This window comes from Seriola dumerili, unplaced genomic scaffold (assembly GCF_002260705.1).
Source record: "Seriola dumerili isolate Sdu_G_001 unplaced genomic scaffold, Sdu_1.0 BDQW01000043.1, whole genome shotgun sequence".
In the NCBI taxonomy this organism is placed as follows: domain Eukaryota; kingdom Metazoa; phylum Chordata; class Actinopteri; order Carangiformes; family Carangidae; genus Seriola; species Seriola dumerili.
Window position 1 is genome coordinate 103265 of NW_019174298.1, and position 22706 is coordinate 125970.

Below are 22706 nucleotides of genomic sequence, written 5' to 3' on the forward strand. Positions count from 1 at the left end.
CCTAAACATCTCTTCCTTTTTTCTCTGGGGGATTCATCAAACTTGTTATAAATTGCTTGTTTCAGTCTCGTGAATGACACCTGTTCAAGTCAATCAAAACTATTTTGATTATCGATTAATCGTGCAAGTCATTTTCAAGCAGAAATTCCAAAAATGCGATAGTTCTAGGTTCTCAAATGTGCTGTCCTTTGTCTTATACTACACCTACATTATGGTAAATTGAATATTTTGGGGTTTTAAAGTGGAGTTCACGCTGCTCGTCGGATAGCTTCGGAAACCACCCCCACCCCCGACACCTTTCCGACGTCGGATAGGAGCGCTCTGTGTGCGACCAATTCTGTAAATTTCTGAAACCAACAATCTGACATTTTGTCCCGCCTCACGCCGTGAGCAGCCAGCTGCGCAGACAGAGGTGAGGAAGGAGTCAGGGGTTTGAAACTTCTCTCTCTAGCTCTCTGTTTGCACTTGTTAGCCAACTACATGCGGCACCTTTTGATGTGACCTTGTACTCTAAGATACTATGATGGACATCTTTTACAGTTTTCTGATATTTTACAGACCAAATGATAGATAAATTAACTGAGAAAATAACTGGCAGATTAATTAATAATGTAAATGATGCAGCCCTAATCATTACCTCACGGGACACCCTAATATTAAAAATTTGAGTCTACCTGTTCTTTTTTTCCCATCTCCGTTTTCCCTTTTTAAAAGGAAAAAAATTCTCAGTAAACTGACAAGCCATGATGATGATATGAGGAACAGAAAATGAATTTTGCATCAAGTTAATCTTGGTTTTGTTTATATGTTTTGCTCTAGTTGATTTCTGCATCATATCTAAACTCCACATTTATTCACATTAAGGCATTATGATTTCAGGTCAAATGAGTGTTTGTCCCCTCTGTGGTGAAAGTCATGAGACATGACTCATGCGGCGGGTCTGGACCACTCGTAAATTTTAATTCATACCTATGCGAAATTAGTGAATGCCACAAATTTGTATGTACGTGCCACTTAAGAATGAATTTGTTTGTATATGTAGTTCTTCACAGTTGTTTAGGCCTATTGTCTTTTTTCCTTTCAAGCTGCAAATCACAGTGTGGATCCATAGTGATGACAGACTAACAGGAACACGAGCTTTATACTGCAGCAGACATAATAACATAGGAAATTCAGCAATCCATACTGACTCTGTTATAGCGCTACATCATTCAATATAACACAGTGTGACGAGTGACATGAAAGGCTGGTGAATCTGCTATATAGTAATTACCTTGTTGTGTTTGTCAGCTGACCTTACACCCACCACATTCGGCTGATATAGAAGAGAGACTGGCAGAGGAAAGGCAGCAAGTTAATAAAACAGACAGAGGATGAGAACACAAAAAACAAGAATACGAGACTAAAAGAAGAGAACTGGGCTTTAGAGACTGTTGTCCATGTTCATTGAAATACCAATTAAGCCAATGCCTTGTGACATTTCTGCTCTTTCTCCTCTCATGATACAGCTAATGTGCCCCAGCATGGGCAGTCATACTGCAGGAAGCCTTATAATGCTGAAGCTCCAACACAGTAGGTGAGACACCCAGGATTTTAACACTTGTACTCTCTTTGCTGCCATTTCTAAAACATAAAACTCTGCTCATAGTATTTGCTGTTTCTAGCAGTGGTAGGAGAAGTGCTCAGATCCCAAGTCAAATTAGCAATACAACAGTGTAAAAAGACACCCTTTGATCCTGCATTCAAAATCTTACTTATAGTGGCTCTAATCGATATTTTATGATAACAATGCATCAAATGACAATATGACTTTGAATGACTTTGTTGCTCTCATATCGCTGTTTTTGGCCACAGCAGCTGAATGAAAAAGCTATAAAACTGACTGTACACCACCTGCCCAGAACCAAACAACAGACAAACAAGTTAGTGACTAGCTGGTGAACATAGTGGAGCATTTAGCAAGAGACCCAGATTTCCTTCAGAAGTTGCTGGAGACCAAACACAGAGCTAAAAGGCTTAACATTCTCCAGGTCGACAAAGACACAACAAGCAACCGTTAAAAAGGTGAAATTATGTCAATGTTGTGTTCATAGCTTGTTTTCACTGCCCAGCGACAGTCATTGCATATTTAAAACTAAAAGTATATAAGTATAATCAGTCAAACATATACATGCATTTGTTATGCAGACCATTATGGTGACAATTATTATTTATTATATAATTGGATGATTGGAATATGGAAGTAATTTTACTGTTGAAGTCAATCAAGCTAATCTGTGACTAACTTTAACCACAGCGGTGGGTATATTTTATAAGCTGTATGTCTATAGTTGTCAAATTAATATAGTGGTGTAGGAAATGCAACATTTCTCTCTGAAAAGTATGGAGTAGAGGTAAACAATATAAATATTTAATTAATTGTTATATGGGCATTTTAAGTCTTTATTAATGTACAGTATTTGTTAACAATTATAACTTCTTCTATGAAGACAAATTTTATATATCAAAACTGGACAGTACTTGAGTGAATATATTGTACGTTACAAGTGAAACTGGGAAGAGTTTTCAGAAGACTCAATCAAACAACTGCAACCTTTTCAGATGATGTCATCAACTTAAACTGTTCAATATGATTGTTTGCACAGAAGTGGTTCAGTTGTTGCAGGATCCCACAGGGTCGTTGTGTGAAAAGACTTTTAATACTCTGTGTCCTTTGACGTCATACTGATGTGTGTGATACTGTACAGTATCTTGTCTAATCACTCCCCGCAGTAGCCTGACTAAGCCAGTTTTAAAAACACCCACCATCCTGGATCAGAGCCAGCTGGGTTTCTTTCAAACTATCTGGTACAGTATCATCATGGCTGTTGGCTGCCTGGCAGCAGATATGACATTGACACCTAAGTGAGAGCCTACAGTCCACCACCACCAACAGAGCTGTTTTACACTGGGCACCCAGAGCCGCTCCTGGACTCTGTTTGTACTGCTCACTACTCAGTTTGTGTGCTTTTATTCTCCTGCTGTTTATTAGAAGAGCAAACAATCCTGTACGCATTTAAAAGCGTGTAGAGGTTCAGAAAACAGAAAGGGGAGGAGGGTGAGGGGTGCCATTCAGCCTGTATTGTGATATTGTGATATTGTGATGTGTAAACCTTTGAGGCTGCCCAAGCCCTCAATGTGTCTCTGCTGGCAGCAGAGGCTCACACACTGCTACACTGACATCCTTCAGTGTGCCATCCACAGATTTGTGGTCCCATTGAGCTGCGCATGAATTATTAATCAGCCGTCTACTAACAAAATGGGCTTTTAATTGTAGGGACTCCTGTTCGACAACAACAACTGAAACACAGGCCTCGATACAAACTGACTATTGATCAATCCCCCTCCCATGGATTCAGCCTCATCTTTAGCATCAGAGTAGAGGTGTGCTGGTTTATATCCACACAGGGATTCAGCAAGCAGCTCCTGCTCCATCCAGAGGACAGGGGGCCCCCCAGAAATATGCTTTTCACCCACTACTAACATTTTACCTCCCCCAAAAAAAAACCTTTGATATTTTCTAAAGCAGAGAGAGGGATGAAACTTCAAAGGGAGGATAAGGAGGGTATGCTGCTGTGATTTTGCTGTAGTCTGAGATTTTATACTCATCAAATGCAAGATAAAAAGCCATTCAACCAACAAGTAAATGGTAATTTAGTGCTGATTAATTCAAAATCTGCACCGAGTTAAAAGCTAACAGAGATTCACCTAATTGTTCTCAAAAGACATGTTTTTTCCCTTTCCAAACTCTGAATCCAGCCCCCCCCCATATCATGAAAGCAAGGCAGATGAGGTTTGATAACTTTGTCAAAAACAGATCATGCACATACAAATGCTATTGTGCATACATAATCGACAGTATCAGCTCCAAATGATGACAAAATGATTGAAATGCCTCAGGTTGAAGTATATTCTACTTGCCATTGCTACAGTCAACTGACTTTGGCTTTGGCAGTCTGGAGCCAGCTCTAGTCCAGGCATCCTGAGGTGAACCACAGTCAAATTCATGCTAAAAAAAAAAAACAAGAAAAAAACGAGCAAGCTGTTGACCTGACATTTGCAAGTCGCATATTGGCGTATTGCAGCTAGACTCATGAGGTCGACAGGTGAAGAGCGACCGATTCAAAACAGTCAAATCCCCAATTTCAACTCAAGAGGGGGATTGACGATGCAACAATGCAGCCTGATGAGCTCCGATCGAGCCGTCAGTTTTCTGACTGAAACCCGCAACGCCCGATGGAAATCCTGACCGTGTCAACAAGCTTACCTTTTTCATTTTATTGTAAGCAGCTGCAGATGGGTGTCGGTCACACGGGAATAGTTATCCAGCTCTTACATGTCGGCCGTAATATCACTGTCACCCGGCTGTTTATCTGTCGGGAAGGTAAACAAGACGGTCCTATTACATTGCTAGAAATATAACTGCCTTTCTTTTTATCCCTTAGATGTATGACACAATCTCGCCGCGGTCATTGCTTGTCTGTCCTTCCCACAGTGCAGCGGTCTTCTGATTGCAGCTCACCGGTTTACAGAGGGATCCATCACGGCAGGGAAAACGCAGTTTGGAGGCTGCCGGTGATGCTGCAGCAGCAGCGTTTGGTCCGTCGAGACGCGGGATGAGAGAGGTGGGGGTGGGGGCATCCGAGGGCCCACGACAAAACACTCAGCTCCGAAAATGAACTCATCGGACCCGAAATCACGGTCTCATGAGCAAACGGTGGTTGATGAATCATTATGCGCACAGAGAGGCAACATGAGTGAGTGTGTGTGTGTGTGTGTGTGTCTGTGTGTGTTTGTGTGTGTGTGTGTGTGTGTGTGTGTGGGTGTGTGTGTGTGTGTGTGTGTGTGTGTGTTTTATTATTTCGCGTGTTTCTCAGGAGTGATGCTCTTTGATGATTAAGGGGAGAGAGGAGGGATTTTAAAGGGAGAATTCATTCAGAGAGAGGTTTGACGTCGCAGTCTCCTAATTTGAATTTTAGACAATTAGGCTAAATCAGATTTCAATAAAACTGAAATCAGATCGTCTAGTGACACTTTTTAAAGTTGGTCCATTGACACACTGTATTAAGCCTGGACAAATGGACTCAGCGGCTACAGCTGTTGCTTGAGGTATTTCATTCAATGATTTTAGAATCAATGACATCATGACACCAAAATTTAGTTCAGAAAAAAAAAAAAAAATCTCTGACTTTGCTTCAACCCCCGTTTAGCACTTTAACATGTAATAAATGGTTTATAACAGACTATAATGAAGTTGTAAGCACATTCACTGTAAGTTAAGTGTTTATTGATGTATTTGTCAAAAACTATTACTAAAAACTATATACTATACTGTACTAATTCTCTCAAGAAGCATCATAAACTGGTGCATAAACGGTTAATAGAAAGCTGTAATCATATTAAATGATATATGATATGTTAATTTGCACTTAAGAGATATTTTTTAGCACCAAACAGCAGATAGACACAGGTAGCTGCTTCATATTGATATTTCACTCAGGAAATGGTAGAGACCAAAAACAGAGCTAAAAGAGAGTTAATATTGAACTTACACTCATCAGGAGTCCAGTAACACAACTCCAAATGAATAAAAATGTGCTACATATTTGCTGGGTGTGTAAATAAACAATAGTCTGCTAGCAAATCCCCATAATGAGGTGATATGTCAAATTTGTGTTCAAAGCATGTTTCCGCTGCCACCTTACTGGCCAAATGCTAGTTTTAAAATGTTCTTACATCAGCTTACACCTACATTATAGTGTGCTTTAAATTCATATATACACTCTGTTACCAGTTTATTAGATACACCTAGCTAAAACTAATGCAGTCCTGTAATAAATCCTACCCTCTGGTTATAGTTCAGTTTGTGCTGAGATTGTTTTAGAGAGGTGTTCAGGGTCATTTTGGAGAATGTAGTTTGTGGTGCTGTTGAACTGTAATGTGTTATATCTATGTCTATTATTTAGTCCACCTCTCAATATAATGCAAGGTTATTATCTAAACAGTATATTGAAACTATATATACATATTATAACATCCATGGATGTAAGATTTATTCTGTTGTATTGCAGACTGCATTACTTTAGGCTAGGTGCATGTGACCTACCTAAAGAAAAATCCAAGAAAAAATACAGAGGACATGACCTCAGCGTCCTTGACCTCAGGTACCTACACCCTGTCTCGCCATATCCCAGACAAAATCACTATGGTGCTGTCTTGGATGACGTCAGATTTTATGAAGCTATGGCTAGTCATGAGTTTCAGTCAAAGTGAATCATGGCCACACAGATATCTGGACACACAAATGCATTGACATTAGACACACACACACACACAGACACACAGAGACACACCACAGACACACAAGACAACACACACACACACACAACACACACACACACACACACACACACACACACCACACACACACACACACACACACACACACACACAACACACACACACACACACACACACACGCACCACACTCACAACACCACACACAGGTCTGTGTAACTGTATGAATATGACTAATCTCCTGTTTGAAATCAAACTGACAATAAAAGACAATCTGTCCTCTCCAGAATAATGCCCAGTAGCACAAGCATTAAGGATGGCTGATTGGATAAGACCATGACTAATGACTCTGCATCTGATCCAAGGGTGGATATCAAAAGGGGCACAGAGGCAGCCAATGGTTGTGTTGTATAAGCTGAATACTTTTTTGTTCAGCTTGTCCTTTTCCATAGGACTGGGCTAAGTTGTCTGACAGTAATCTCCTCATATACTGTCTCCCAACAAGACAGGTAATTAGCTCAGCTATAGTGGACAGTGACTCTACCTGCATGCTGAAATTCCACTTGTCTTCATTGGGCTGGCTGTTACAATAGCAGCCTTTCGGTCCTGAAGATTGAATCGTTAGAGGACATCCATTGTGTCTTGTAACACCCTGCAAAACATGGTTGTGGGTCAGTAACATGTGCATCTCTGGGATCATATATATATGGTAATTAGCTCAGCTATAGTGGACAGTGACTCTACCTGCATGCTGAAATTCCACTTGTCTTCATTGGGCTGGCTGTTACAATAGCAGCCTTTCGGTCCTGAAGATTGAATCGTTAGAGGACATCCATTGTGTCTTGTAACACCCTGCAAAACATGGTTGTGGGTCAGTAACATGTGCATCTCTGGGATCATATATATATATATATATATATATCTTTTTGTAATCTCACCTGTCTAATTTCCTTAATGTCTTGTTTTTATATTCATTTCATTCAAATACTTCTTTAGGTCTTTATCTGTTTTCCTACCTCACAGCCTCTCTCTGTGCTACCGCATGTGTCTTATCTTATCTCTTCTTACTGAGCTTGAGAGTGACTAAAAGATAATGTGGCAATGCTGAGGTAATAGGTATCGTATAATAAATTGCAGGAGCTCAAATATATATATATTTTTTTAGACACTACAATGAGTCATGGGGCAAACAAATGCAGTGAAATTATACTTTTCTTTTGAATTTAAGACTAACAGGAAGCAATAATGAAGATCCAGAGTTTCTTTGTTACATCATACTAAAAGAGTTAAATACTATTTAACAGCTTTAATGTGGTACATTTTTTTCTTCTCCACTAAAGCTTTCCCTGAAATGCTTATGAGATAAGCAGACCATGTCTAATTAGCTTAGTACCAACAGCCTGTATAAGTCAAGATAGATCTAGTCAGGTAAATGAAAAACAAAGCAATTCCTGTGATTTTATGTTTGTCTAAATACATCATTTTAAAGATACAAATATTTGGCTATTGCCATGAAATGTCTTTTTCCTCTTTTGCATTTCATGATGCAGATGGAGAAAAATAGGAATTGCTTTCACAGTCCTCTCATTATTGTACTTTATTGTGTGCGGTTCATTTAGTCCACATGCAGAAATTGCAAATAAAGCAAAGCGTGAAGAGTTTTATTCTACCTTGAAAATAAATATGTAACAGACACAAGATTTCTTTTCAACATTCTAACCCATACAGAATCGTGACACATTGTTGGCAGAGAGTGAAAATAGTGGGATAGTTTTGCTTTGTCTCTGGCCTCCCTGTGTGTACTCAGGCCAGTGAGTAGTGTATGATATATATTGAGTGTTTTGGAGGAGGGAGAAAGCTGTTCCACCATCAACTGCCAAGCTCAGTTGTGAGCTTCATCAGAGCAGTCCTTTCTGTCATTGACAATCTGTTTTATGTAACAATTCCCATAATCAGTGCTCATTCCAGGTCTAACAAACTGTTCCTCCGATTACTCAGAAAGCATTTCTGCCAGGTGTATGTGTGTGTGATGCTTTCACATATTTGTGATGCTGACAGCTGCTTGAGATAGCCATTTTGGATCTGTGATTTTTTTTTTTAGATTTAATTCATGATATGTATTGTGCTGGTTATACAGTCAAAGAATAAAGATGGCGACATCAGGCATGACAAGACTAATTAGTAAGTGATTTGCAATTATTCAGAGTCTACAGCCTATCATAGAGGTGATTAATGTGAGCTAAATGCTAACATAAGCAAGCTAACATGCTTACAGTGACAATGCCATCACGCCAATGATCAGCAGGTATAATGTTTGTAATGTTCATCATCTTATTGTAGCGTGTTAGCATTCTACCATTTGCTAATCAGCACTTAACACAAAAGTGCAACTGAGGCTGATGGGAATGTCATTAGTTCTGCGGTTAAACTAAACTGCACAAATAAACATTTGACATGAGGATTGTGTAGATGGAAAGTTAAGGGATTTCCTGAATTATTACAATTCATCTTGAGGGAACATGAACCAAATTTTGTGCCAATCCATGCAGTAAACATTGTGAACTTTGACCTGCTGGTGGTTCTAGGGAATAAATCAGGGTCATTATGATTCATCCTCTAGGCTCCATGAATGTTTGTACAAAATTAACCCTCAATCTGTCAGTTGTGTGACCTGTTTACTGCACAAAAGAAACGATGAGTTAATGAATGAATGATATGCACCCATCTTTAAAGTAGTACAGTACCACAAACATTTCACTCCACCAACATTAATGTTTTCACATTCTTCACAATTCAGTCATCACAATTGGTATTAAACTTACTCTCTTATAGTCTGCATAAGCTCTGTTGCAATCGTATGTGTTTCCCTAAACACACATAGTCCAGAGAGTGTGCCCAGTAGCTTGCATAACTGGGTTCTTCCTGTGGAGGATTGGCATTAAAATGCAGACTGCTCTTCATGCTTGTGCCCCCAAGATATCACGCCAATTATTTGTCTCTGTGGGAGCAACCTATTTGCGGAAGATCTTCTTAAAATAAGAGTGGAGAGTCACAGCCGCTCCACATCCTTTCTGGTTCCTGACTGGACAGTTTACAAGGGCACGTGTCACTTCTCGCTGTGACCCTGCAGGACCATCTAACTATGGCTGTGGAAAGGTAGTGACGTTGCAGTCACCATACAAGCACAGGCGTTTGGTTCTGTTCTCACCCCTGCAGAGAGAATTCAGTCCCACTGTGCGTCTCTGCATCTCTGTTAGTGAGTTAACAGATCTGTACAACTTGCCCACGGCTTTGTCACACATGAATCCCAACCTTTGCTCTGCCACAAACACACAGAGAGCACATAGTTTTGGATGTCACAAATCACAAATAGGAAAACAACTGCAACCACTGTATGTGTGTGAGTTAAATCATAATACCAAAAGACACTGTATTGGAGCTGCATGTTATGGTTTATCTGTGCTTTTGTTGTCCATCTATTTTCGAGACCTTTAATTTTTCAAACAACATTCACTTGCTAATTAGGTGACTAATTGGATACCCCTCTCTCTGGCTTTGAGTGTGCCATCAGGTTTCACAATGCAATCCAGATCATTTACTTTAATATCCGCAGAAATTTACATTTTAAGAATAGAAGAGAATAAATTGGATTTAGTCTCCCTTTTTTATCATTGTATACTGCTGTGTTTTCCACCACTGTAAAATTGCACATGTGCAGCAAATATGTGCTAATGGCATTGTTAAGAGCCCACCATCATAAGCACAATTTAGCTGAAAACAGAAAGGTGGTTCCAGATGTGAATCCAGATCACAGCACAGTAATATAACACTGTGAGCTCTAAACAGGCTGCCAAAGACAGTCTGCAATGCACAGAGGCAGTGGGATGTCACAAGGGCAGCTGACAAGAGGATGTTAGGTGGGCGAGTGGCATTTCATCATACAATCCATGTACAGTAATCAATGACCACTCACCAGTGGAGGGAAGAGGGACAGGAGAGAGAGTGAGAGTGCCAGTGGGCATGTCAGATAAAAGCACCGAAGGAGAAAAAACAGGGAACAAGGAGAGGAAGTGTTGAATTTGGCAGGGGGCTACTACAGAGGGTAGTGGGGACGTGTAAAAGAGCACAAATTGTGTGAAAGATGCAGAGATTAAAGTAAGCAGATGATTATGTAAGCAATTGCTTGACGGAGGAGACACACATAAAAGGCCAGGGAGACCATGTGCTGATTGGAAAAGCTGAAGAGCTTGCACCTCCTCTCCTCTGTATAATCCAGCTCTCAGCGATCACTCTTCAGATCAAAGCAACAGGCATTTTTAACCTGATTAAATATCTTTTGTTGTCACAAAAACACTTGTTCTTTGTCTTTAGCTTCATGTGTTTTTAATTCATCTACCCTTCAGTGTTCTTTATATAACACCAACCCTGTTCCTGCAGAATGCAGGGGGTGTACTTACAGTAGTATGTTTTACCTGTTACTAGAGCGTGACGGTCTCTGGTTGGGTCAGTAAATCTGGTCAGCTATGGTTCTATTTTAAAAACACCACTAGCCTTGTGAGCCTGGCACCATTCAGGCAGCACTGCAGATGGCTCTGAAAAAGCAAGCTCCAACATCTACTGCCTGGATTCATGTTTGAAATTTAAAAGAGTACTGGGACAAACTGCTTTCAGAATAGCTCCATTTCTTCCAGTGTGGAGGCAATCAATCGAAAGCAATGGTTTTGAATCCATGAAACTGAGCCAGACATGATTCATGAGTCATGCATGTAAACAATAGTGTGTAAACCACGCTGTGTAGGACATCGGTTCTGATGGAGAATTGGATCTATAAAAGATGAAGACTAAAAGACTGGTTACAGACAATAGCAAGCTATTCTGGACATTGACTAATTGTATTGTGGGTGCTCTGATGTGCACCAGATTAATGAACATGTGCTGAGTGAGTTCAGGCAGAATACTCTGTCAACCAGACCATGAACACATGGTTATAGGGCTATACTGTTCCATTTTATTTATCTCTTCTGTTTTCCTGGCTTACATATTGTAATACTCTAATATAACAACATCACGATTCTGAGGATTTAACTGTACCATCCAGCGCTTTGATGGTATTCTCTCTAACTCAAAATAAACACTAGCAGACAATTAAGGTCCTCATTTATCCCATCAATCTTGTGCCAAAACAACAAAACAACAGCCTTGCAAGAAAACAAGGCAATCCATCATGAAGCGGAAAGTCATCAATCATATTTTATGTATTTAAACAATGCAAAATAATGAAGCTGAAGTTGATTATTTTCAGGTCAAGAGGTGAATTCCTGAAGTCTTCCTTAGGGGAGCATTGATACTGCATCAGCAAAAATCATTTTCAAATATCATCAGGTGTGAGAGCCAGAAGGCACAAACGTCAGACTGGTTTATTAAGTTTATATTTAAAATACTCCACATCATATGTCTCCAGATTATTAAAGGTGTTACAACAAAGGCAAATTTTATAGCCATGTTAACGATACATTATAATAACTGACCAACTGTCTCCTCATCAGAAATTTCCAGAAATACTGACACATGGAGCACGCAGAGGCCTCTGTGGCCTGAGTCCTTGCGGAAAGATTAAGCACAGTAATATAATAAATAGACTCATTACGTGATATTTATAACCCTCTGCTTACACATCTAACTGTCCTGCTCAGTAACTAAAACCTAGTAGCTGCAGTTGGTTGCTGCTCTTTGAAGATTTATATTTAGAGTGCTGACTCATTCAACAAAATATTCCTGGGAGTGAGGACTTTCACCCTTACTATTACCTTTAATTTTATATCTTTAACTGGGTGAAATGCCTTTTTCAAAGGGCTATGCTTAGTCCTACTTGTTCAGTAAATTTCATTTTTTAATCAGTAAGGTCAGGACACCTCAGTCAACACATCCAGCTATGAATGATTTTTCTGTGAGTACTGCTAAAAAGGATGTAGGATTTAAAAGAGGACAGCAACCAGATCAAAGCAGAGTTTTGACTACTCACAGCGCTATTGTGCCATCTGTTGGATTTACAGACAACTGCAGCAATGTGTTATCTGTGGTAGGGACAGAGCTTCATGCAGTAGGAGACAATCCATCAAAACTGACTCCATTTATCCCCATTTACGATCTAAACAGTAAAGATAATTCACACTGGCCAGGTGTTGACAACAAGTGGGCCAGCAAATGCCTATAATTGCTATTATTATTTAAGTTGTTAAGAAATAATGAAAGTGCATTTCCCCACCATTCTATTTTTAATTGCTGTATTAACTAAAATGCCCTGTACAATGTTTTAGTAACTAAAATGTGAGTTTATCAATGAGTTTAATTGAAAGAACTAACATGGCTTCCTGAGACTCTACAGTACAGAGTTAAACAGTTACGGTGTTTTGTTTTCTTCTACATTTCTACATACAGTTCATCCAATCACAAAACCATGCTGTACAATTTTCAAAATTATATATTTTTTATAGTTAGCCATATTCATACATGTGACTGATTACACATGCAGATGAATTATGGGGGAAAAAAACAGCAGAACTATTCAGAGTAAAGTTTCAAGATATTTACATGGAACAAACATAACCAGCACCAACATCAAAAAAGTTTGAGCTTGTCAAACTATTCATTAAGGACTGAGCCATGGTGGGAGAAGTTTCAAGATCCTTTAATTAAGTCAAGGTAGATATATTGCAATATAAAACTACTCCACTGCAAATACAGACATGGACATACGCTTCATTGAAACAATGCTCTGTTCTTCCTGAAAAGTGTTCAAATTTTTAAAAAAAAAAAAATCTTTTGTCACGCACACCTGCAAGCTTTTGGTTTGACACAGAATTAAACAAAGAAGCAGTGAAAAGAACTTCTACAATGGCCAAGACAAAATGATTGGTTCTCCTTAGACGTGGTGATAAATAAGTGGATTGTAGTGATAGTTCCAGCAGACTGTTGCTTTCAGTATCACAGGTGTCTTTAATCTTCTAATCAGTCATCCAGCCTATTTAAATGGAGAGACGTGCTCATAATGCTTTTTGGTGTCATTGTGTGCACCTCAGTGAGCATGGCAATGATAAAGAACATAATTGCCAAGCACGGTCAATGTAAAGGCAACAAGAGCAACTCCACGCAGGTTGATGTGCCTGTGAGCACATGCTGCTAAATTTGTCCAGGGTCCTGTAAACGATCTTCACTGCTACTAGATGTCGCACTAGACCACCAGCGTCTCAGAACAAAACAAATGCCTCGTCGGCCACAAGCACTTTGCCACACCTCCCCTCCCTCTACATTCTCAGTAAAGTCCATTGAAAGCGGCTACCAAACTCACAACAAGAAGCACAACTGAATACAGTTACCATGTGTACACGAGAGCCAACAAAACCCATCGAACCACTAGCGCATGCTAACATTGCCTTGATGCTACACACAGTGCTAGCAGAAAACCACCAGCTAGCAATACCAACATTTGAACACATTCTCATATCTGTAGCAGCAAGTTAGCTAACTTTATCGTGGCTACTGTGACCAGTCACTCATGAAAACACACGTTACATTATGTCATCAAGTTACTTACAAGTCGAGAAGAAAAGACAGTTCAAGTCAAGCTGGAGTCCTTCAGCAGCTCATAGGGCTCTCCATCGCGGAGAAGCGAGACCAGAATTGGTTCCCTGGTCATGAACATGGAAATATATTATTCCTTGACTTTATCCACTGGGACTAGCGGCTGCTGGTAAAAACTTTATGGATGTTTTGACGGGCCACCAGCTGACCGGGATTTCAGGTGGGAGTCCCCATGGCCCATGTGCCTGTGCTATGGTCTTATCTCTGTCTTTGTAGCAGACCTTTTTTCGATAAAACTGGTTTCTTCAGTGGAGGGATTTCTGGAAGGTTGCTTCCACCTGAATTCTGCACTGTGACTTCTCACCTGTGGGCGCGTGCTTGTGTTTATAAACATGGTTTAATGGGAGGGACTCACATGCACTAGCACGCACACGTACATGCACTAACATGCACTTGCTGTCAGATTACAACACACGGAGGGATGGTGGTGGTGGTAGTGTGTGTGTGTGTGTGTGTGTGTGCGTGCGTGCGTGTGTGGGTGTGTGTGTGTGTGTGGGGGGGTGTCTCAATAGTTGTTTGCTGCTATATTAGGCCTATGCCTATTGTTTGCTTTACAGAACGAAATTTACATGGGAAAATTGATGTCTGATTGAACACAAGGATTGTTCAAATGATGGAAAAAGAACCAATGAAAACTTCAAAACATACAAACTGACCTCCAAGATCAAGGTACAACAGTGTAGCCTATACCATACTTCACTTTCCAAATGAAAGTGGGCTCCATGGAAAAAGGCCCAGGAAGACCCCACTGTTGAAAGAAAGTCTGCCTGGAGTTTGCTAAAATTAATGTTGACAAGTCACAATGCTTCTGTGAGGATATCCTTTAGATAGATGAAACAAAATTAGATCATTTTGGTGAGCCACCTTAGCTCTATGTTCACAGAAAAAAATTAAGTTTTCAAAGAGAAGAACACCAACCCCACTGTGAAACACTGACAAAGCTCAGTTATGTTATGGAGTTGCTTTGCTGCATCTGGAACAGGCAGCCTTGAATCTGTTCAGGGCAGAAATCAGAAGATTATCAAGGGGTTCGGCAGAGAAACATACGGCCCAGTGTCAGAGAGCTCTGTCTCAGTCATGGCTACTCCAGCAGGATAATGTCCCAAAAGCAGCCAAGATTGTATGAGAAGAAAACATAGGACTGCTCTGAAGTCATGGCCTGCTATGAGTCCTGATCCTAATCACACTGATCATCTATGCAAAGACCTGAAATGCACAGTTGGGATAAAGCAGCCATGAGAGAACTGGAGCAGTGTGTTCAAGAAGAGAGGGTCAAACCACCGGTTGAGAAGTCTAAAAGTAAAATCACAAAGAGAAAAATGATAGTAACAACAACAAACAACCAGGAACAAATACAGACGTATCACATAATATATAGACATTACAACAGATAAAAGATTAGTGAGCCAAAAAGGCCAGTGAATAAAAAACAAGTCTTTAGCCTAGATTTAAAAACAGAGTATGGATACATCAAGAATATGTTACATCAAGAATCAAAAGCAACATGTTTGTTCTATTAAATATGGAATAGAGAATAGTGGATGCCAAGTAATTTTGGCCATACCTGTAAATGTCCAAAATTCAAAACTTAACCAGAAAAGTATCATCAGTAAAATGCAACAGAACTCATAGCAGAAAGACCCTATCCAGAATGTTTTGTTACTGTATTGGTGTTTCAATTAGAATTAAACAAAACATTGTAAAAACTAAATAAATAAATAATGGATTAAAATATTGAGGGCCCTTGAGTTTTGTTCTTCACATCTTTAATTAAAGGGCTACAGTCTTTGTTTTCAAAGACAAAATCTTGAAAACACGGTTTGAAGCTTGTTGTTTGTGTGAAATTTACCCAAAATGATTGGCAACTGAATTATGTAGGAAATACTCATGGCCAGATTCATTTCTCAGTGGGCCCTTGGGCAAAAATGTGTTGTTGGGCCCGTAGTGACCCCCACATGGTAGTCTCATTATATTCCATAGACACCCAGTCACTAACCAGGAGTCTAGAGAATAAATATCTGATTAATGAAATGACAGAAATGGTAACAATTTTGATAACTTATTAATCATTTAATAATCATTTTTCAAGCAAGAATGTCCAAACCTCTCTGGTTACAGCTTATCAAATGTGAATATTTGCTAGTTCCCCAGTTTTCTCTGATGTAAGCTTCAGACAAAACAAACAATCTGAATATATTAACTTGGGATTCAGGAAAAAATAATATACCTTTATGATGGGCATCACTATTTTCTGATATTTTACACATGAACAATGAAGTGATTATTAGAAAATTTGTTAGCCCTATTGATAGGTTTTCTGTGTGTTAATTACTTGACACAGAAAAATGGAAGCAATTTGATAAAACATAACTCTACAACAAATTAGTTCATTATAAACTAAAAGAGGTCAGGTCCTAGAAGTAGAACTTGACACAGCTATAAGACGGGGGACAGAGGATCTGTCAGAGGTGATACTGTGCTTGATGTTGTACAAATTTATAATAGCCTTTATATAAATTTTGTCCGGTTGGTATTCCAGCCTTGAACCAAATACATCAGTCTGCACAATTGTACTGCCCATTGATAAAACTCTGCATATCTAAAATAAATGAGAGTGAACACAGGGGGAAGCAAACAAAAAGTGTGTCCCTACTTAATTACAAAATTCACAAGCTTGGCCTATATTTCACCAAAATGTTTGATGTTTCTTTTTTTTCTTTTTTTTCGTGGGGTGAAAAACCTCTGGGTGGGCGGGGCTGACCTGGTCGGGGGGCGGGGCAGTGGCGAGGTCAAAGTTGAAAGCATTTTGTCTTTTGTGCTAAGCAGAAGAGTGGAGTCCGATCGAACAGCGGTGTCTCTTCCCTCTTCCCCGGATCCTTTTAAAACTCCCTCCCGAACCTCTCCCCTTCTACCCTTGCCACCCTACCCACCCCCTGAACACACTTCAAGGGACGGTTCGGGTAAGACTTCCAGAAATATGGCTTTGTTTTTCCCCCCTTTCAGAGTGAAGGACAGGAATAACTCAGTGTGCCTCAGCGCGCTCCGTAGGCCGCGGGATCCGACTATTCCCTGGAACAGAGGATGCTAACGCTAGCGAGCTGTATGGAAAATTACCGAACTGTATTCAGCCTGATGGGTGATCAAGAGTTAGCTGCTAGCTTCTGTGGTTCATGTGTGTTTTTCCAATAGTCTGGCTAAATCTCACAGCTGTTAACTCGTTTAGATATTTAGGAAGTTGCAGTGAAAATATTATAGTTGCAGCTAACTCAGCATTCAAATCTTGTTCGCGTGACTAGCTGTGTTGCTCTCTCTGAAATAGGATTTGCGATGTTAACGTCGTCCTATTAGCCTTCTGTTGCTTCTCTCGATACACACTCGGCATGAACCTACCGTAATTTATAGAAGAAGTTCCAGTAGCTCACATCATGTTCCTAAAATAAAACGACAAGCTATGTCGCCACAGCTGTTTAATTCCAGGATATAGACGTTACCACGGGGAGACAGTGGGTCATTGTGCTAACGTGAATGAGTGGACTCGGGCCAGTCTAATGTGAATTACTGGACTGAAGCGTCTCATTCTCTCGAAGTGGCCAGCTAACGTTATTAAACTACAGTTAAGGTCTACAAGATGTTAACTGTCTGCATCACTTCACTGAACTGCACTGACAGCAGCTTTCTACTAAACAAGGCTTTCCTCTGAGATGTCTTCATACTTTCCAGTAACTACATTTGTCTCTGATGGTCACATTTTCCACTCTGTTTCAGACTTTCAGCCAGTGACCAAAGACTCACTTTGTTGGCCAGTTTAGTGTCTGAATTCAACTGCAGTAATGGACTCAAGTCTGGTTGAAGGAGGACTTAATGTCACCTTAACCATCAGGCTACTCATGCATGGGAAGGTGAGTGTGGCTGCATGCAAACTCAAAATCTCATGGCCCTCTGAAGTCTGCATTCATTTCCCTTTCTAATAAGGGTCATCATTTAACATACGTTTTTGTTCTCTTCTGTAGGAGGTTGGAAGCATCATTGGCAAGGTATGTTTGTTTTTACTGCCAGAATGATGCTATCTACATCTTGTCCCTTGACGTGTTTTGTAAATATTGTATACTTGTGCTTTCCTTACAGAAAGGAGAGTCAGTGAAGAAGATGAGAGAGGAGGTAAAATGTTTTTCTTTCTTAATTATTTGGGCAAACAAGAAGAGACATGTTTATAATATCTGTGACATTGACTCATACATCACATGATGATGCTGGGACTGATTTGACATTTCCTGTTTTGTTGTACCGTCTATGCAGAGTGGTGCTCGCATCAACATCTCAGAGGGGAACTGTCCGGAGAGGATCATAACCCTTGCCGGACCCACCACCTCCATTTTCAAAGCCTTCTCCATGATCATTGAGAAACTCGAGGAGGTTAGAGATGCTCGCTATGTCTTCAGTGATATGTTACAGCAGTAGATTTGAAACATTCAGATTTTCAATGGTTTCTGGTCTGGTCACTTTCCCTCCAGGACATCAGCACCTCAATGACTAACAGTACGGCCACCAGCAAACCGCCAGTCACCATGCGCCTCGTTGTGCCTGCCAGCCAGTGTGGCTCACTCATTGGCAAGGGTGGCTGCAAGATCAAGGAAATCAGAGAGGTTTGTCATCGTATTTCTTTGTTTTTGCATAGTTTTGAACTTGTCTCTTATCCCTGGTGTGTCTTAACTCTTGTTGTTTATGTTCGTGTCTCCACAGTCAGCAGGAGCTCAGGTACAAGTAGCAGGGGACATGTTGCCCAACTCAACAGAGCGTGCCATCACCGTTGCAGGGACCCCACAGTCCATTATTGAGTGTGTCAAGCAGATCTGTGTCGTCATGCTTGAGGTACAGACATTGTTTATTGTGCTTTTACTCCTTAGGAAAGTTAGCAGTGACTCTTATTGATTGATACTCTTGATGATTTATTATTTTCTGTGTTAATATTGATGCTGCTTCAATAGTCAATGGTGAATATTTCTGTCTCTCGTAGTCTCCACCAAAGGGAGTGACCATCCCGTACAGACCCAAACCCTCAGGCTCTCCTGTCATCTTTGCAGGTGGTCAGGTAAAAAAACGTAATCACCTGTTTGTGTTCTACTTGATTTGTCACTGGTAATATTTGGCCTGACAGTGGTCACTGAAAGATATCCTCACTTTGTCCCGAAGCAGCTCTGGTCAAAGGCATTAGATTATACACAGGCTATTGTTCCAGTAGCTGGTGTGCTGTTTGTAGCATGCCTGGCTTTGCTCTTGTAGCACACCAAGGACAGAGGACTGATGGATATTGGAGTACAGTGTGTGTGTGACACTGCCACACCCTCCTAAGTGCTGTTCTCTCCTTGCAGGCATATGCTGTCCAAGGGCAGCACGCCATTCCACAGCCTGATGTAAGTGAAGGGCCCTCTGTAAGTGATCCAATATATTTGCAACTTCGGTCCTGGGAAGCCATGCCACCTTCTTATTTCATCCCTCTGACTCTTTCTTTTGTTCAACCACCACTGCTTGATAGACACATCCATTTAATAATTCTAGAGATTGTAGAGTAAATGCTAACCTCAACGTTTTTGTAAAAAACTTAAGGCTAAATCATGGTTCCCATGTTCCATTTCACATTTTCCTCTCATCATCACTATAACCACTTACAAAAGGGAAATAATTACAAAATTTCAACTTTTATGTGTCTTTTCAAGTTGTTCCTCACTCATGGTTTCTGTCTGTCTTTGTTTGTTTTGCTCTCCATGTCGTTTCCACCGTTGTTTCAACAGCTCACCAAACTTCACCAGCTGGCCATGCAGCAGAGCCCCTTCCCCATTGCACATAGCAACCAGGGCTTCCAGGGTAGGTGGACAGATTGAAAGAGGGAGTGTGATTGCTGTAGATTTGTAATAATCCACTTAGTCAACACTCTCATGGGGTTTCTTTGCATTTCTTCAGCTGGGATGGATGCCTCTGCACAAACTGGCTCTCATGAGCTGACCATTCCAAATGATGTAAGTCGCATTTATCTCTTCCTTATTTAATGTGTGATATATTAGCAAATAAACATTATGCCTTCTTTTTTTTTTTAAATAGCCTGTTTTCTTAGTTTGCTTTATTTGCCCAGTGGGATTGAAGGCGTGGATGTGTTCTCACTTTTTTTTTTTTTTTTTTTTTTTTTAATTATTTCAGCTCATTGGCTGCATCATTGGTCGTCAGGGTGCAAAGATCAATGAGATTCGTCAGATGTCAGGGGCTCAGATCAAGATTGCCAACCCTGTGGAAGGCTCAACTGACAGACAGGTCACCATCACTGGCTCCCATGCCAGTATCAGCCTGGCTGAGTACCTGATCAATGCCCGGTAAGAAAGAGCCTGTAGGCTACTGCAACACATCCGTCACAGAGCAGCAATTTGACAGGAACACAACAACACAGCAGTGTTTTAGGGTTTGTTTGCTTTGTCTAGTGCAGTTTGTCAGCTTCATTGTGAATGTAGAAAGAGTTTACAGGTGTTCCACATTCACTGGACAATGACACAATCAGCTTATTTGAACTGATTTTCATGTTTTCTTATCATGTGTCCATTCGACCAGCAAGTTGCAAACTTTGTTGAGTGCCTTCATGAGTAATAATAGCAGGGGGCAAGACAGGAAGTTCTACTTCCTCAAAATAAAATCAACATTTACCAAAGCTTTCTTCACATCAGACCAATATAATTTGAGAGCGTTTGCTGATCACTTAACGGGAGGGAAAAGACAGCAGAATTTAACAGAAATTACTGACTATAAAAACTGGCCTAATTATCCCTACTTCATATTGTGAAGTGTGAAAAAATGTAATGTGTCTACTTGTTTAACTTTTTGTTACTGTATATAGTTATGTACCACTGGAGACAAGTAATTTCGTTGTACACTTTGCACTGACAAAGGGATTGAATTGAATGAGTAGCTAGGTTTTAAGTGAACTTAGAAAATTACAGTTTTATTATTACATTTTTATTATTTTTATTTCTTGTGGAGTCTCAAAAAGCTCTTTGAATTACCCCTTAACCCGCATGAAAGGTTCTGTATAAAATAAAGTTTACGTCATTATAGAAGGATGAGGAGTAAGCAAATCAAAGCATCAGCCAGCTCAGTTTTTATAGATCATTTCAGAAGGAAGTATGTAAATGAAATATTTGTCTTGCACATCTGGATTTGAATTAATTGTTTCAGGCAGATGTTTTATGAAAGTCACGGACATTCTGTGGGAAAATCCTGTAGCATAAAGTGAACCTGTGTAACTCGTCGCTCCTCACCCACATACGCTCAGATTGTTTGAATGTCCAGTGAGGCTATTTTTTTACTATGCAACTGTTAAAGTGATTGTTCCATTTTAGATACAGCAACACATCAAGCATCATGACACTATGTAAATATTTAATTTGCTGTATTTTTAATCAAATATTAAGGTTGATCTTTTTCTGTTCTCGTCAGGCTGTCTTCTGAAGCTACTGGACTCGCAGCCAACTGACATGGAGGATCTTCATCAGCACCTAATGTAACCCCTCCCCCTACTTTTTACCAAGAGGTCCCTTATTGAACTTAATGCAAAAACCAAGTACTATAAACTCACTGTTTTCTCCTCTGCTTTGGTTAGACACCTACTCAGTTGTAATTACACCCTCATCATGATATTGGTATTTTATTTATTTATTATGTTTTTAAATTCCCTTTGCATATAGTTTTTAAAGACTTCCTTCTGTTGTATTTTTTTTCCTTATTTTGCTGTATATCTGTATGATCTTCTTGATATAGGTAAAAAGTTTTAGAAAAATCTGAAAAGGCATAAATAATGTTTTTCTTATGTCAGATTTTTCTTAGAAAATGTAAAAATGAAGAAAAAAAACACAATAACATTATAGATGGACTGTTCTTTCCCTTCCTTTTAAATATCTATTTATTTTTATTTAATACACAGCTCCTTGTAAGAGTAGAATTCATTGATATTTGCCATCTTCTGTTTGAAGCTGTACTTCCTGAATGAGGAATTGTGGTTTTAACGGGTTTCAGTGGGTGTAAATGATCTCCAGTTGAAGATGTATGCAGGAACAACCTTTTAGTGAGAAGGTAATTTATCCCTTGTCAAGTGTGGGTTCAAAGGAGAATTTTAAGCTACATAATGTTTCACCTCTAATTTGCTGAGTAATTGTTTTGTGTCATTCCTGTGTTTCCATCCGTTTTACTTCTTGATCAGGACTTTTGAGCATTGTTGTGTACTGGATTCTGATAAGGGTGGGTGGGCCTTGGTGACTAGGAGTGGGCCTGAATGAGAGGAAAATATTTTCTTTTCTCTGAAATTACTAAGACCATAGTAATGATGATAATGATGATAATAATAACATTGAAATGTTTGTTTTAAATAGAGAAAATATTTTTTTTAACTGCAGGGCTGGGGAATGCTGCAAGGGGCAAAACTACAAGACATATTGGTCTTTATAAGTATATTATGCTGAGGTATTAAATTATGATTAACTAGAAGGAGAATTATAGAATTAACACTAGTTTCCTGCTATCCTTTTTTGCCTGGGTCAGATTTTATTTTTTATTATTCTTTGCAGGATGAAGAAACTCACGTTTTGTGCACGTTTTCAAACTATTGTAGATCTGGGTGCAATTAAATTGTTGAAGAAATGAAATGCAGAAATAAAAAAGATGTGAAATGCTTAAATGGTCATTGTTGTGAAGTT

At 39.7% G+C, this 22706-nt stretch overlaps 1 protein-coding gene across 2 annotated transcripts; it reads left to right on the top strand.

Annotated features, from left to right (window-relative positions):
• The first annotated feature begins 16789 nt into the window (after positions 1 to 16789).
• Positions 16790 to 22687, top strand: LOC111217290 (poly(rC)-binding protein 2-like). 2 transcript variants are annotated; one of them, XM_022739073.1, is made up of 13 exons: positions 16790 to 16937; positions 17743 to 17876; positions 17988 to 18011; positions 18103 to 18135; positions 18274 to 18390; positions 18489 to 18620; positions 18718 to 18846; positions 18992 to 19066; positions 19347 to 19406; positions 19767 to 19839; positions 19936 to 19991; positions 20170 to 20339; positions 21454 to 22687. In XM_022739073.1, the coding sequence occupies exons 2-13, from the start codon at positions 17808 to 17810 to the stop codon at positions 21488 to 21490; spliced, it is 975 nt and encodes a 324-aa protein (XP_022594794.1). In that variant the 5' UTR covers positions 16790 to 16937; positions 17743 to 17807; the 3' UTR covers positions 21491 to 22687. The 2 variants fall into 2 exon arrangements, with proteins under 2 accessions (XP_022594794.1, XP_022594795.1); XM_022739074.1 differs by having other exon boundaries at positions 19347 to 19388.
• The last annotated feature ends 19 nt before the right edge of the window (positions 22688 to 22706 follow it).

Excerpts from the sequence above, each read along its gene's own strand:
- LOC111217290 (XM_022739073.1), top strand. The coding sequence starts at position 17,808 with ATGGACTCAAGTCTGGTTGAAGGAGGACTTAATGTCACCTTAACCATC. Across the intron at positions 17,877-17,987 it reads GGCTACTCATGCATGGGAAG|GAGGTTGGAAGCATCATTGG; the intron begins GTGAGTGTGGCT and ends TCTCTTCTGTAG. Across the intron at positions 19,992-20,169 it reads AGCTGACCATTCCAAATGAT|CTCATTGGCTGCATCATTGG; the intron begins GTAAGTCGCATT and ends TAATTATTTCAG.